We start from the raw sequence: 12,961 nt of genomic DNA, 5'->3' as shown, positions 1-12,961 counted from the left end.
AGTTTAGGTACCTTACAGACTCTGGGTAATTTTGTTGGAGAAAATTAGACTTTTTTGAGCTCCCTAAATAATTACTTGTTTCTCTTCCCTTAAAGCCCCATCTCTACTTCCTATACTTAGTCTCTACCAACGACCCTCATTTCACCCCGTCTAGTTATAATATGCCAGTGTTGAAGTTATGAGACTTGGAGATATGAGCCAATCACTTGGAGCTCTTTGGAAAGGCAGGCATCTAGGATTGTTTTAATTTCTCTGTGGAATGAACTGCCTGATACTTAGTATTACTCTACAGTGACTTTACCCAACTCCTTACCTGAATCTTATTAAAAAAAAGCTCATCCCATATGCTATCATTTCTAATGATTCCACTTCGGACTTCAGCCTTCTTACGCTTTGCCGCAAATTCTAGGAGCCACCGTTTCAATGGAGTATTTGCTTGGCTGAAGATCTGAGACAAAATGGACAAAAACTTTCAATGGGCACAAAATTTCATGCTCAGTCACTTCTTCGTGATGGAAGGTAATCTGTAAGCACAGAACCCAACTCGACTTTCACCTTTGGTGGCTCAGTGTAGGAGATAGATGAATCCCTGCTGAACTTGACTGAAGGTTAGTAAAATCTAGGAACAAGAAACTAGGATATCTCTCCTAGGCTAAAGCTCTTCCACCTATCTGCTATTATGGAATGAGAATAACAGAAAATATAGGAGTGGAGAGGAAGAAAGGGGAAGGAAAGAGAAAAGAGAGGAAACTCATAGAACTTTAGGGTTAAAAAGAACCCTTTACAAGGTCATCTGGTCCATTTACCTACTCGGTGCAGAATATCCTTTATGGTTATCTCTGACACATAGTCATTCAGCTTCTGCTTGAAGATTTTATTATGGGGAGCTCACTACTGATTACAGGTATTTACTTCAATTCATATTTAACAATTTAGAGATACTCTATCACAGCACTTACAGTAAGTTTGGACAGCTCAATGCATTGTATTATGAAGGTATTTAGTAAATGTTTGTTGACCAAAGGGTGCAACCACTGAAGGTAGCCAGAAATGGAAAGAGGAGAAGAAACTTTGGACCAGTTCTTACTCATTTTGAATAATTGGAAGAATATATTTAAAACTCACCTCCTTCCAGTCCCATGAACTCAAATGCTATCTCAAAAGCATCATGACAATGATAGGGGCTCATTAGATTCTCCCTGTTATTATTCTCAGGAAGAAAATCACACGGCTAGAAGCTCTAATTGAGTGTTAGGATGAGGCAGAGTGTCCAACTCAGGACAGGAAGAATAGATCCTCTGTTTGGCTCCAACTTACCTTTCTAGGTGTGTTTCCTCCACCTCACGCATCCACCACTCCAACTAAATAGGCCTGTGTACTCTTTCCTGTACACAGCATTCCATCATCTATGTCTGTGCCTTGGCACATGCTGTCCTGCATGCCCAGAATGCTTCTCTTTCTCATTTCTGCCTTTTAGAATCTATCTCTTTTTAAGGCTCAGTACCAGGGCTGCTTCCCCCACCCCCACCTGAGGCTTTCCCTGATTTCCCCAGCTGTTGATGCCTCCCATAAACCTCCTTTGCATTTGTTTTATTTTGGAAAATATGTTACTTTCAGTGGAACATGACCTCCTTGAGGGCAGAGACTATTTGTTTTTATCTTTGTAGCCTGGTGTACAGAAGGCACTTAATAAATGTTTGCTGAATTGAATTCTATGGTGACCAAACCAGCTTACCTTGTCATACATTCTGTTTAGCAGTCTAGGAACCACTGGGAAGATGGTGGGATGTAGAGCTTTCATGTCATCTGACAGAAGGCGGATGTCTCCTTGGAAGAATCCAACTCTTCCCCCATGGCAGTACACTACTGACTGTTCAAGAAAATGGTATAGGAGAAAGGGAAAGGGAGAGAGAGAGATGCTGAATAAAAGGCTATGTTCACCTTTAGCTAAAGAGCTATTTAAAGCCATCCTAATCCTAGAGGGCAGAGTGACAATTGGCCTGGACCCTAACAGCCCAGCCACACACTGTCATTTCAGGGCAGTTCTGGGACCCAGGGTTAAAGGGACTCACACTATCCCAAAGTTATCAATGCTTCTACAAATTAGCCCTTTGTGTGATTCAGAATGTGGGAACAAAGGCTGTCACTCTGGGAGTCCCACTCCAACCCCAAATGCCTGACCAGCTATTTCTTTATCAGTGTCATCTAAAGGTAGCAGACAGACTGCCTCTATGACTGTCCCAGTAAACTGGTGCCACAAGAAGAATGTAGATAATTTTTGGAAATCTCAGGCCTGTGCACCTTGTTTTTGTTTCCATAAACACCTATATGCAGTGTCATTAAGCATAATTTCTAGGTGATATTTAATCAGGAAGATGGGACCATTGTGTGTCCTCTAGTCTCCTTGGATGATAATTCTAAACCTGTGTTTTCAAACTGAAGGAAAACTATCTTCCAAAGAGAAGTACAACAAAGAAAATGGTCTATGATAGAATAGAACAGAGACTTATAGAATAAAGAGGCATCAGAAGTCATTGAGTTCATCTCCCCAGTTTCATAGCTGTGGAATTTGAGGTCCAAAATGGAAGATGATGTAAGAAAAGAGCTTTTCTAACAGCAACATCACAGTCTTTGACATTCATTTTCCATTCAGCTTTAACATTCTAGAATGGGAGAATATTGATCCATGTATATGTTCAAGTGAAAAGTCCATATATGTGAAGACTCAGGCATGAAGGGGTCATTTGCTTAGGGTGCTTATGGAATATCTTCTCCCACAGGGCCTGGCTCATTCTTCCCAGAGATTCCTCAGGCACCTTTGGAAATTGACTCTTCTAGACCTCATTAAGTAGTTGTCATTGGTTAGTACACCAAAGCTCTTTCTTCTCCTAGTGGCTAGCACTCCCCCGAAGGCCCCAGCTGCTACCTCTAGGATTACTTGTAAGCTAAGATGATGTCATGCATTAATATTTCAAGTTTTTCTTTCACTTGTAAAGTAATGACACAGTCTACAGTAGATACTCAAAGGCCAAGCTTCTAGTGGTCCAATAGTCAAATTGCTGTTTTTCTCTGAATGTAGATTATGGCATCATCCCTCGTGTTCTCAGACTGTGGCTTGATGGTTAGAAAGAGGAGAGTGACTGTAGCTCATTGTCATATTCCTGAAGCTTTCAAAGGGAAGCCTGACTCAGGGCAGTTGGAAAGACTTTTCTTTAGCATCTTTAATTTGGATGGGTATGGAAGGTGACTTTTGGTCCCGGCTCTGAATCGATCAACTTTTATTTATTAAAGAAAACAATGAAGAAAGTGGAAGAGCTATCAGTTCATTACACGTGGCCTATCAGTGAAGGAATACTTCTGGGGAAAGAGATGTATCTATTCAGCTATTTCATTTGGGGCCCACATTTCCAAATTAGTCCATACTCTTTTAAAATTTACATTTCTTATCTTAGTGAGAGTCAAGTGAAGAGATGTCTGGGGATGTAACATGTAGCCTTCTATGTCACTGGGAGTAACACTGATTTCATTCCTTAGGCACACTCCATGAAAAAACTGTCAATGATTGCTACTTCCTCCTCTCCTCTCATTCACTTCTTAACCCCTTGAAATCTGGCTTCCAATTACATCACCAAACTTACAAGCACTTTCTCCATAGTTAATAACTATCAAATCTGATATTTTTTCTCAGACCTTATCCTTAACCTGTCTCCTGCATTTGATACTGCTTATTACCTACTCTTGGATTCTATCTCCTCTCTAGGTATTTGTGGAAACTATTTTCTCATGCTTTTCCTTCTTCCCATCTGACTGTTCCTTCTCAGTATTCCTGGTTTATTTGTCATCCATATCATATCTCCTAACTGTGGGTATTCCCCAGGGTTCTGACTTAGGCCCTCTTCTTTTTTGCCTGTATATTCTCTTGATAACCTTATCAGCTCCTGTAGGTTTAATTATAATCTCTATGCAGATGGAGCCTGGATTCATATATCCTCCGAGCTTTAAGTTTGCATCACCAATTGCTTATTGGACATTTCCAACTGGACATCTTAGAGATATCTTAAACTCAATATGGCAAAACTGAACTCATTAAGTTTTCCCCCCAGACCTTCTCTTCTCCCAAACTTCTCTGTTTCTCTAAAAGGCAACACCATCCTGGTGGATTCCTGGGCTCATAACCTTAGTATTATGCTAGAATCCTCACTCTCACTCCACATGTTCAATCAGTGAGCAAAATTTGCTGTTTCTCCCTTCCTATCTCTCCCATCTGACACTTTCTCTCTACTCATATAGTCATTACTTTAGTTCAGGTCTTTATCAACTCTTGCCTAGATTATTGTAACAGTCCCCTGCCTCAAGTCTCTTTCTACTCCAATCTAGCCTTTTTTTTTTTACTTCCAAAGTAATTTTCCTAAGGCACAGATCTAAACATATGACTCTCCTACTTAATCAACTCTAGTGGCTTCCTAATGCCTATTGGATAAAAGGTAAACTCTTCTGTTTAGTTTTAAAGTCTTACATAACCCGGCTTCAATCTATCTTTTCAACCTCATTGGACATTCATTACTCCCCCTCCTGTCCTCTGCAGTCCAATCTGACATCCTCTTTCTTCCTCACACAGAATACTCTATCACCCATCTCTGTGCCTTTTTACTAACTGTCCCTCATGCCTGGAATACACTCCCTCTCTCCTTACTATCACCTCATAGAATTCTTCTCTTTATTTCAGATGCATCTCAAGCACCATTTTCTTCATGAAATCTTTCCTAATTCCCTCAACTGCTACTGTCCTCCCTCCCAAAATCACATTGAATAGCTTTACATATATTTGTATTTATTTACTTTACATTTATGTCATATGTATTTTTACAAGTACTTATTTTTCTTCCATTAGAATATAAACTCCTAGTGAGTAGGGATTTTGTTATTCTTTATTCTTATATCACTAGTGCCTCACACAATGGCTGGCACATAGAAGGCACTTTGTAAAAAACACTTGTTGGTCATTTCCTTAAGTTTTGTTCAAGATTTCCCCCTGCTTTTGTTATGTGCTGAGTTGTAGAGCTTCTGTCAGAAATGGAGATGCAAAACCACACTGAACTTTCTCTGTGAAATGTGGCAACAAGAGGTCTAGGTCATGCCAGTTGGGGTTATGGTAAAGAGGTTTCCACTGAAACAGCCATTACTATTGGAAGGATGCAGAGGGAGAGTTTCCCTCCAAAAAAAATCTTTCCTATCTAAGAATGGAATACATTAATTTGCTCAACTGATGAGATCTGGTCCCAGTGTCATCTCTATGATAGAGGTGGCTATTATTTTAGCTATCCAACACCCTATAGAACTTTGACACACACACAGATGATTAGTCCAACGTTTAAGCACTGAAGGATGCCCCCATGACACTTTCTGAGTATGGTACATTTTTAGTTCTATGTCATACTGCCAATGGTTTCAGTAGGGTTATTCGTTCTTGTCACAGAAGACTTCTCTGATGCTTGGACCTTACCTGTACCATTCTCTCAAACATGTGTGCTAAAGGCAAATAGGAAATGTGTACATCCTCACAAGTGGGTGACCACTGACTCTGTAAGAAAACAAAAGGAGCCCGAACCAGGCCCAGTCAGTCAGACAGGTGTCTTACCTGTATAACTCTTTCAAACATGTGAGCCAGAGGCAGGAAGGAGATGAGCACATCGTCCTGTCTCGGAAAGATCACTTTCTGCAGGTGAAGGGCATGGGAGACAGAAAGGAAAGAAACACTGACAGGAAGACAACAAGAAAGTCATAAAACAATAAAGAGAAAAATGGTACTAGAGGAGCAAACAGTAAAGAATAGAGAGAAAGGAAAGGAAGAGAAGAAAGGGGCAAGCAAGAGTAAGGGAAGCAGGAGTGAGAAGGGGAAGAGAGGATGATATAGGATCAAGAGAGGAGAAAAAGAAAGGAGAAAGTGAGAAAAAATGAAAAAGAATTCATAAAGCAGAAGAGACAGAAAAAGCACAGAAAGAGGAGAAGGAAGAGGAGAGAGAGAAGATAGGAAGAATGAGAGAAAGAAAGTGACAAAGAAGAGCAGTGAGAGTAGAGAGGAAAAAGAAAATGGATGTATAAAGGGCTAGAAAAGCCGAAAAGAGTAAAGAAGACTGAGGAAGAAGGGGAGAAAGAGAGAAGACATAGGAGGGAGGAGAGAAAGAAAGACACAGTGAAAGAAAAAGAAAGAAACAGAAAGAGAGCAGTATAGGAAGCGAACTGTTAGGTCACAATGTCAATGACTTCAGGTTATTGGGAGCAGCAAAGAGCAAAATGAAGCACATATAAACCAGTGGAGCAGAGTCCCCACCGATAAAAGCACTACTTTTACAAAGAAATCTGCATCTTATACTGTGCATGGGAGCACTAGGCAAAAAATGGCTTTTTTAAAGCATGAAACCATTGCAGATTTGATGCCTGAAATCTTCCCAGCCCTCTTTATGAGTAATTTAGATCAAAAGATGCAGGATTCTTTTTCTATTTTTACTTTTGTCACTAAACATTTTGGAAGGGAGAGTAATTTTCCCCTTTCCCCCGCTGAGCATTTTCTTATTTATGCCCTGGGGGAATATGTGATAGAAATTGCTGTGGGAGCAGACCCAAGATCTCCTTGCCCTTCATAATGGGGTATATATGGAATTGCCTAAAATGTGTGCCCGAGTAGACTACAAGGGACAAGATATCCCTTGGCTACAGTGCCAGCCAAATCCTCAGGACCACTCACTTTCTGTCTGAGGATGATTAGTTTAGTCTCAAAGCCTTACACTATTCAGCACCCTTGTCACAGTCACAGTTTGGGAGAGTGTAGAGAAAGGAAAAGAAGCCAGTGGGTAGTCTTCCATGTGTTGGGCTTCAGCGAATATCCCACTCTTATGGAAATGGATGAAAATACGCACACACAAAAATGGATACCTTCACAGCAACTTTACAGAGAGAGTTAATCTGACCTCCTATGAGATGATATTAGAGAGGGAGTGGCCATCTTTTAGATAAGAGTTTTTATTATACTGTATTCAAAGATAATAGTTTTTCAGTTTTGTCACACAGACCTGTTTACTCCAATATAATTAATACTACTTGTGGGAAGCTTTGGGCGTACATTGTAATTCAAGATATTTATACAAAATAAATGTTTATGCTGGGGAGGTCAGACTTTTATGGCACTAAAAACATGTGCATTTATTTTGTTAAGTTATTTGTTAGAAAAAATTTACCTTCCACATACTCCATGAGTATTGTATCTTAGGGAACCTATTACCCTAGTCCTAGTTCTCAGATGGGCACACCTGTGTTTTGGAAGATATAGCTTGCAGATAACTGCCTTCAAAAGCTGTCATTTCACAGACTCTTGAGGCTCCCTCCTTTTTCTATGGCATCCTTTTCTGTTCTGGTATTTTGGTCAGACTTGAATGGAGCTCTGAAATGGGTCAGATTTGATTCATTCTGTCAAACATTTAACAAACACATGCCATAAGTAAGGTTTAACCTCTCTGGATCTCAGGCAAGTCACTAAGAAAGAGGTATAATCTGAGTACGAGGCTATTCCCATACTGAGGAAATTCCATATGCACTATGTGTTGGAGTATCTGCAGGAAATGCTTAGCTTTGGGTACTGATTCAGAGCTCACTTACAGTTCTCTACTTGCCCCTTTTTGCCAAAGGCCTTTTCTACAACTTTGAACTGTTATTAGGCACAAATATGTAGAGTAACTTTCCCTAGGGAAAAAGAGTTCATAATCCCTTTGTCTTCAGGACAAGATTTATTGTATCTTGCATATAGGGAATAAAGCATTTTTTAAAAAAAGGTTTAAAATCTATTTCTTTAGGACAAAAGATTACTAGTTTAATTTAGGATTTACTTTTAAAATTCCCTCACAAAGTTTCTTACTTAAAAGGAATGGTCAAAACAGAACTTTGAAATTATTATTAGAAAGGTAAGAGTGACAATGGATGCTCTATAAATTGCACATATATTCATAGTTGTGAATTTGATTTGTACATAGTGACACTAAGCAATGTATATGAAACAGGTGGGAAATGATTTTTTTGGTTTTGTTGAAATAATTCCTGGAGTTTATGTGCTTGGAGATCATTGGGTGTTCCCTATTAAGGCAGAGTAAATTACATATTTGGATTTTTACAATTCCACTGATGGCCAGGGTGGTTTTCCTTGAGTAAGGACCAAAGCACCAGGCTCACATATGATATCCAGGATTGCAAAATGAAAAGAAACCTGAAAATTCAAGATGTCCTGGGTGGGCTCTCTGACCACATTAGTGATACTGCCATATTCACCTCTGTGACTTTCAGAAAGCCTGAAAAATCAGCAACCACATTTCCATGGGTCAGCATCGCACCTTTTGGGTTCCCTGAGAAGGAAAAGAAAAGGCCACGTTAATAGGGAATCATAGGGCTCCTCTCCGAGGGCCTCTACACTCTTTAGAAGAACTGTCATACTGTTAGCAAAGGATGGAACAGCAAACTTCAATTCCTTCCTTTCAAAGTCACAAATAGCTGGGCAGCTTGTTCCACATGCTGAGAGCAAGAGGCAGGTCTAGACCAAGCCTATCACCATTGACTTAAAGATCACTAACAAGATAAAAGGGTTTTCTAGGAACTAAGAATTATATGAAATAAGTGTTGTCTGTATCCTGTGATGGAGGTAGACGGAGAGGAAGTAGAAACCTGCTAAGGCATTATAGTCTTGGCAAGGGACCACAGGATGACTCTCCATAGTTCAAGGACTACAGAATTTTATATCTGCCAGGGGCCTTGTTTTTTCCTATTTCCATCTCCTATGCATGATGCTGCTGAGAGACATGACTTAGATGTGGCTGTCTCAGCATGGTTTATAGGGCAGGTTCTGTAATGACTATGATCAGACCAGATGAGATACAGAGATTTTCCCTTTCTGTAGCTCATGGGAGCTGCAAAGAGGTATTTAGGCATCTGAAGGTACAAGTTGGATAAAATGGTTGCTAACAGACTTTCTTTGCCCAAAGCCTGGTCCTGTAGGAACGAAGGCTGCCTGGAGGTGATCTGATACACCAAAGTACAGGGGAAATGAATTCTGTAGAATAGGCAAAGTGCCTTCTTGAACTACATAGGACTTTACAATTTTAGTATATCTGATGTTCCTAATGCTGTTCTTTCTAAAGTATGGTATTGTGTAAAGAGTATTGCCCTTGGAACCAAAAGACTTGATAATCTAGAAAGTGCTACATGAATGAGCTGTAATTATTTTCCTTACAGGTATCATAGGCATCAGTAGACATACCTCTGCCCCACACATCAAGCACAATATGTCACCTGGGGATGTTTAAGACAGCATAGTCACCTTAGAGCATTCAAACTTGTATGGACAGCATTGTGTTAAATCACACCCAAACTTACACTGCAGTCAAGCAAATTGTGAACCACAGGGAATAGGATATGGTATTTCTGGCTCAATCTGGGGAATATCCTTTTTATTCCTTCTTGCTATGAAAATCACAGGTTTCAACACTCAAGGGCTCAATAGACCATGGCATCTGGGAAAACTTTAGGGACACTGGGGTCATTCGTATAATGCAGAGGATATGTACTCCCTGAGTTGCAAAGAGACTATATAAAAATGGTCACACAGGAAGTGTATATGGCCAAAAAAAGGAGCTGGGTTCACCATGGAGTGTGAGATTCCAGATGATCAGCTCAGTGACTGCACTAATATTCCCACTTTACCTTAAAATACTTAAGAGAAAGGACTTCAGCACATTGGATAGATCCCTGCTGAGGATTTATTTGGAGAGGGGGATGGAAACAAGGGCAAGCATGGCGTAGAATGAGTCAGTCGTGATCTATACCATAGTAGGGACTTAGGGCATCATTAGATGCACTCATTTATATGAATATCAATACCCTATCAGTACGGATCCCAGAAAATACTGAAATGTCGAGTGTTTGCTGAGCCTCATCTATGTCCTCACCTGTAAAGTCAGGATAATAATGCTTATACTGTCTACCTTGCTAGGTGTTCTGAAGAAAGTTCTTTGTAAATCTTAAAGCACTATAGAAACATGAGTGATATTATTATTCCTTCATTTCAGTCCCACTCTGATACGCTGCAGTAGCACTGGAAACAAAAACTATACCTCCCCATAGAGGTATAACAAATGAAATCCACTGAATGTCCCAGTGTGTCACTAAGGAAATTCTAGACAGGACCAAAGAAGTACAGTCACTGACATGAGCCATCTCTTCATATGCTATGTTATATGCTAGCCATTTAGCCTCATCCTCCCCCACAATTAATGGGCACTGTACAGTTTTACCTTTGAATTTAAGGGACAAATTTCAACTGAGGATGTGTAGTACCTAGAAATTTAAGTGGTTAAGTGAATTGTGGTACGTGAATATAAAACAATATTACTGTGTTAAAAGAAATAATGAATGTGATGAATACAGAGAAGCATCGATATATCTACAGGAAGAATGTAAACTGAAAGAACAACCATACGCATGTAATCAAAAGTGGATGTTGCAAATAATAAACCACAAGCATGGCTTGAAAGAAGAGAGAGAGATACTCCTAATTCATCCCTTTGCAGAGGCAGAAGTTCCACATTGCACATATTTTCAGATTTTTTGATGTATTAATCAATTATGCTGATTTTTCCTCTTCTTTTTTCTTAAAATCACTGTTTTTTAAAATGAGATAGCACTCTGGGAGGAGATGGGGAAAGGATACAAATTTACTAAAAAAAAAACAAACTAAAAAAATCTTTAATGTGTGCTCTAGGCACATACATAAGTTATTCAAACCAGAATAGTAAATGTCTGATGACATGGCACATCACAATTTTCAGCATTACAATATTTTATGAATGGCTTCCATTATGAAAAAAATCCCTTTTAAGTAGGAATTCTATATATGTCACCTATTTCAACTCTGTATCAAGGAGAGATAAGACTGACCTCTCTTTACAAAAAAGACTTTTCTCAAATCTGAGCTAAAGAAGATGTGTTTTCAGAAATTTGCTTACAAAAGTCTTTGACCGGAAGTTTCCCCAGCTGAGAGTATGGCCAAATGCTTTCTTCATGTTACTTTTCATTCATGGTTGTTGGAGCTGAGCATTCTGGAAATTTTCAAAGAACTCACCCAAAATCCTAAGGGTGGAACTTGGACTTTTGTGAAAAGGGAGTCTTCTGGAACATTAAGCTTAAGATCCTGCTGGATTCCTGGCAAGAGAATCTCAAGGAGGGATTGTATATCATCCTCAACAGAAATTTCACAACCATGTCTTGAAGCTCTGAGTCATCCTGCCAATTCCACAACAAAATACTGATTGTTGCATTTGTCCAATTAAGATTAATTCAGGGTGTTTTCTTCTATAGCGTTGCTTTACTATATTTCTTTAAGGAGATATGCAGACTCTCCACCAATTAATCATTAGGGGGGAAATACCAATAGCTATAGTACTTTAAAATCTGTATGAAAAGATGCTTTATCTCTTCTTTGCCATCTTCTATATCTTCTGATATTTTCTAGTTCAATACCAGTAAGCCATGTGAAGAAATCAGGTAAAAAATTCTTTGTTTTAAGGGATAGCTTTTGGGGTGAGGGGGAGTGATGGGGAGAGATGCAGGGTGTTTTTTTAAGGTTTTTAGGTTATAGAAAAACCTATATATCAATAAAATTCTATTTTTCAAAATCAGATTAATAATAATCTCAGAGTATCAAACTGCTTGTTCTCCACTTGTGATTCATAAACAGGAATTTACCAAGCTGTCTTCATTAGTCATAACCTTTCTTCTTTAGTGAACACCCTGTCACTTTTTCAGCACCTGTAAATGACTCCTGCATCTTATCTAGCATTCATAGTAACTCCTTCCACCACTCTGCAGGAGTACAACATTCTGTAGAGCAGCTGACACATATGTGGCACTTTCTTTTCTGGAACATGACCCAGTCTTCAGGACTTGGCCAGAACAAGATCACACAGATCAAGACCACACAGAAGAACTGTGTTTCCATGAAGCCTTGCAATGTAGGAAGTATCTGTTAATTTCTGGTATGAATTTCCTTTTGTCTTCATCAGTCATTAGCTTCCCCCTGTTAACCACAAAAATCAGCAAATTTGTATCTTAAAAGGTATGTATGCTATTTACAAGGAGGTGAAATGGAAATTCTCCAAAATTTTTTGAAAGTCTCCTGAGTTTTCCCACTAAAAGTCCATACATTGACTCTGTGGTTTTCATTAACAACTCAACTTAAAATTATGTTTTTAATTTAAAATACACACACCGCCAGAAACTGTAATTTTGATAACACTTATGCGTCATTTCCTTCAGCTCTGAATTGATCAGTTTTATATCAAAAGTGGAATCTCTACTTTGGACAGGCTTAATTTTATGACAGAAACCCAATTTTTATAGCTGAAGCCTCTATGGGGTGAGTTCTCTGCCCCTTCAATCCTATTCTGTGGAAAACATCCTGTTTATGACAGACTAGTGGGGTTTTGGGTCTGGATATATATATATATATATATATATACACATATAACCCTAACCAGATATATATGTAACCCTATATGGTGGATATGAATGTGCAGATCCACACTGCTATAATTATCTGGGTGATTTAAGCAAAAATCTGTGTATCTGAGGCTCTACTGACTTGACCATCGATAAACATGCATTTAGTTCTCTCTATTATTAGTAACAATAATAGCTAGCATTTGTATAGCACTATGTGCCAGGCATCGTGCTAAGTACTTTACCATTATTATTTTATTTGATCCTCACAACAAATCTAGCGGGTTAGGTTCTATGATTCATCCCCATTTTACAGATGAGGAAACCAAGGCAAACAGAAGTGAAGTGACTTACCTAGTATCACAAAGATAGGCAGTGTCTGAGGCCTCATTTGAACTTAGTTCTTCCTGACTCCAGGTCTGGTGCT

The 12,961-nt window shown here is 39.1% G+C and overlaps 1 protein-coding gene across 3 annotated transcripts in view; it reads right to left on the bottom strand.

Moving 5' to 3' along the window:
• The window catches only part of ACSL6 (acyl-CoA synthetase long chain family member 6), a 72,112-nt gene that overhangs the window by 23,052 nt on the left and 36,099 nt on the right, over positions 1 to 12,961 (bottom strand). Inside the window, exons 9-13 of one of the 3 annotated variants that reach the window (XM_036750514.1) lie at positions 8,317 to 8,390; positions 5,639 to 5,716; positions 5,504 to 5,581; positions 1,736 to 1,870; positions 314 to 448 (exon numbers count right to left, since the gene is read on the bottom strand). In XM_036750514.1, coding sequence (XP_036606409.1) covers positions 314 to 448; positions 1,736 to 1,870; positions 5,504 to 5,581; positions 5,639 to 5,716; positions 8,317 to 8,390 — 500 coding nt within the window. The remainder of the gene's footprint in view (positions 1 to 313; positions 449 to 1,735; positions 1,871 to 5,503; positions 5,582 to 5,638; positions 5,717 to 8,316; positions 8,391 to 12,961) is intronic. The other 2 variants (XM_036750512.1, XM_036750513.1) reach the window with 2 other exon arrangements.

Source organism: Trichosurus vulpecula, chromosome 3, assembly GCF_011100635.1.
Source record: "Trichosurus vulpecula isolate mTriVul1 chromosome 3, mTriVul1.pri, whole genome shotgun sequence".
In the NCBI taxonomy this organism is placed as follows: domain Eukaryota; kingdom Metazoa; phylum Chordata; class Mammalia; order Diprotodontia; family Phalangeridae; genus Trichosurus; species Trichosurus vulpecula.
Note: the sequence above shows the minus strand (reverse complement) of the source record. Positions and strands in the feature narration are given on the sequence as shown.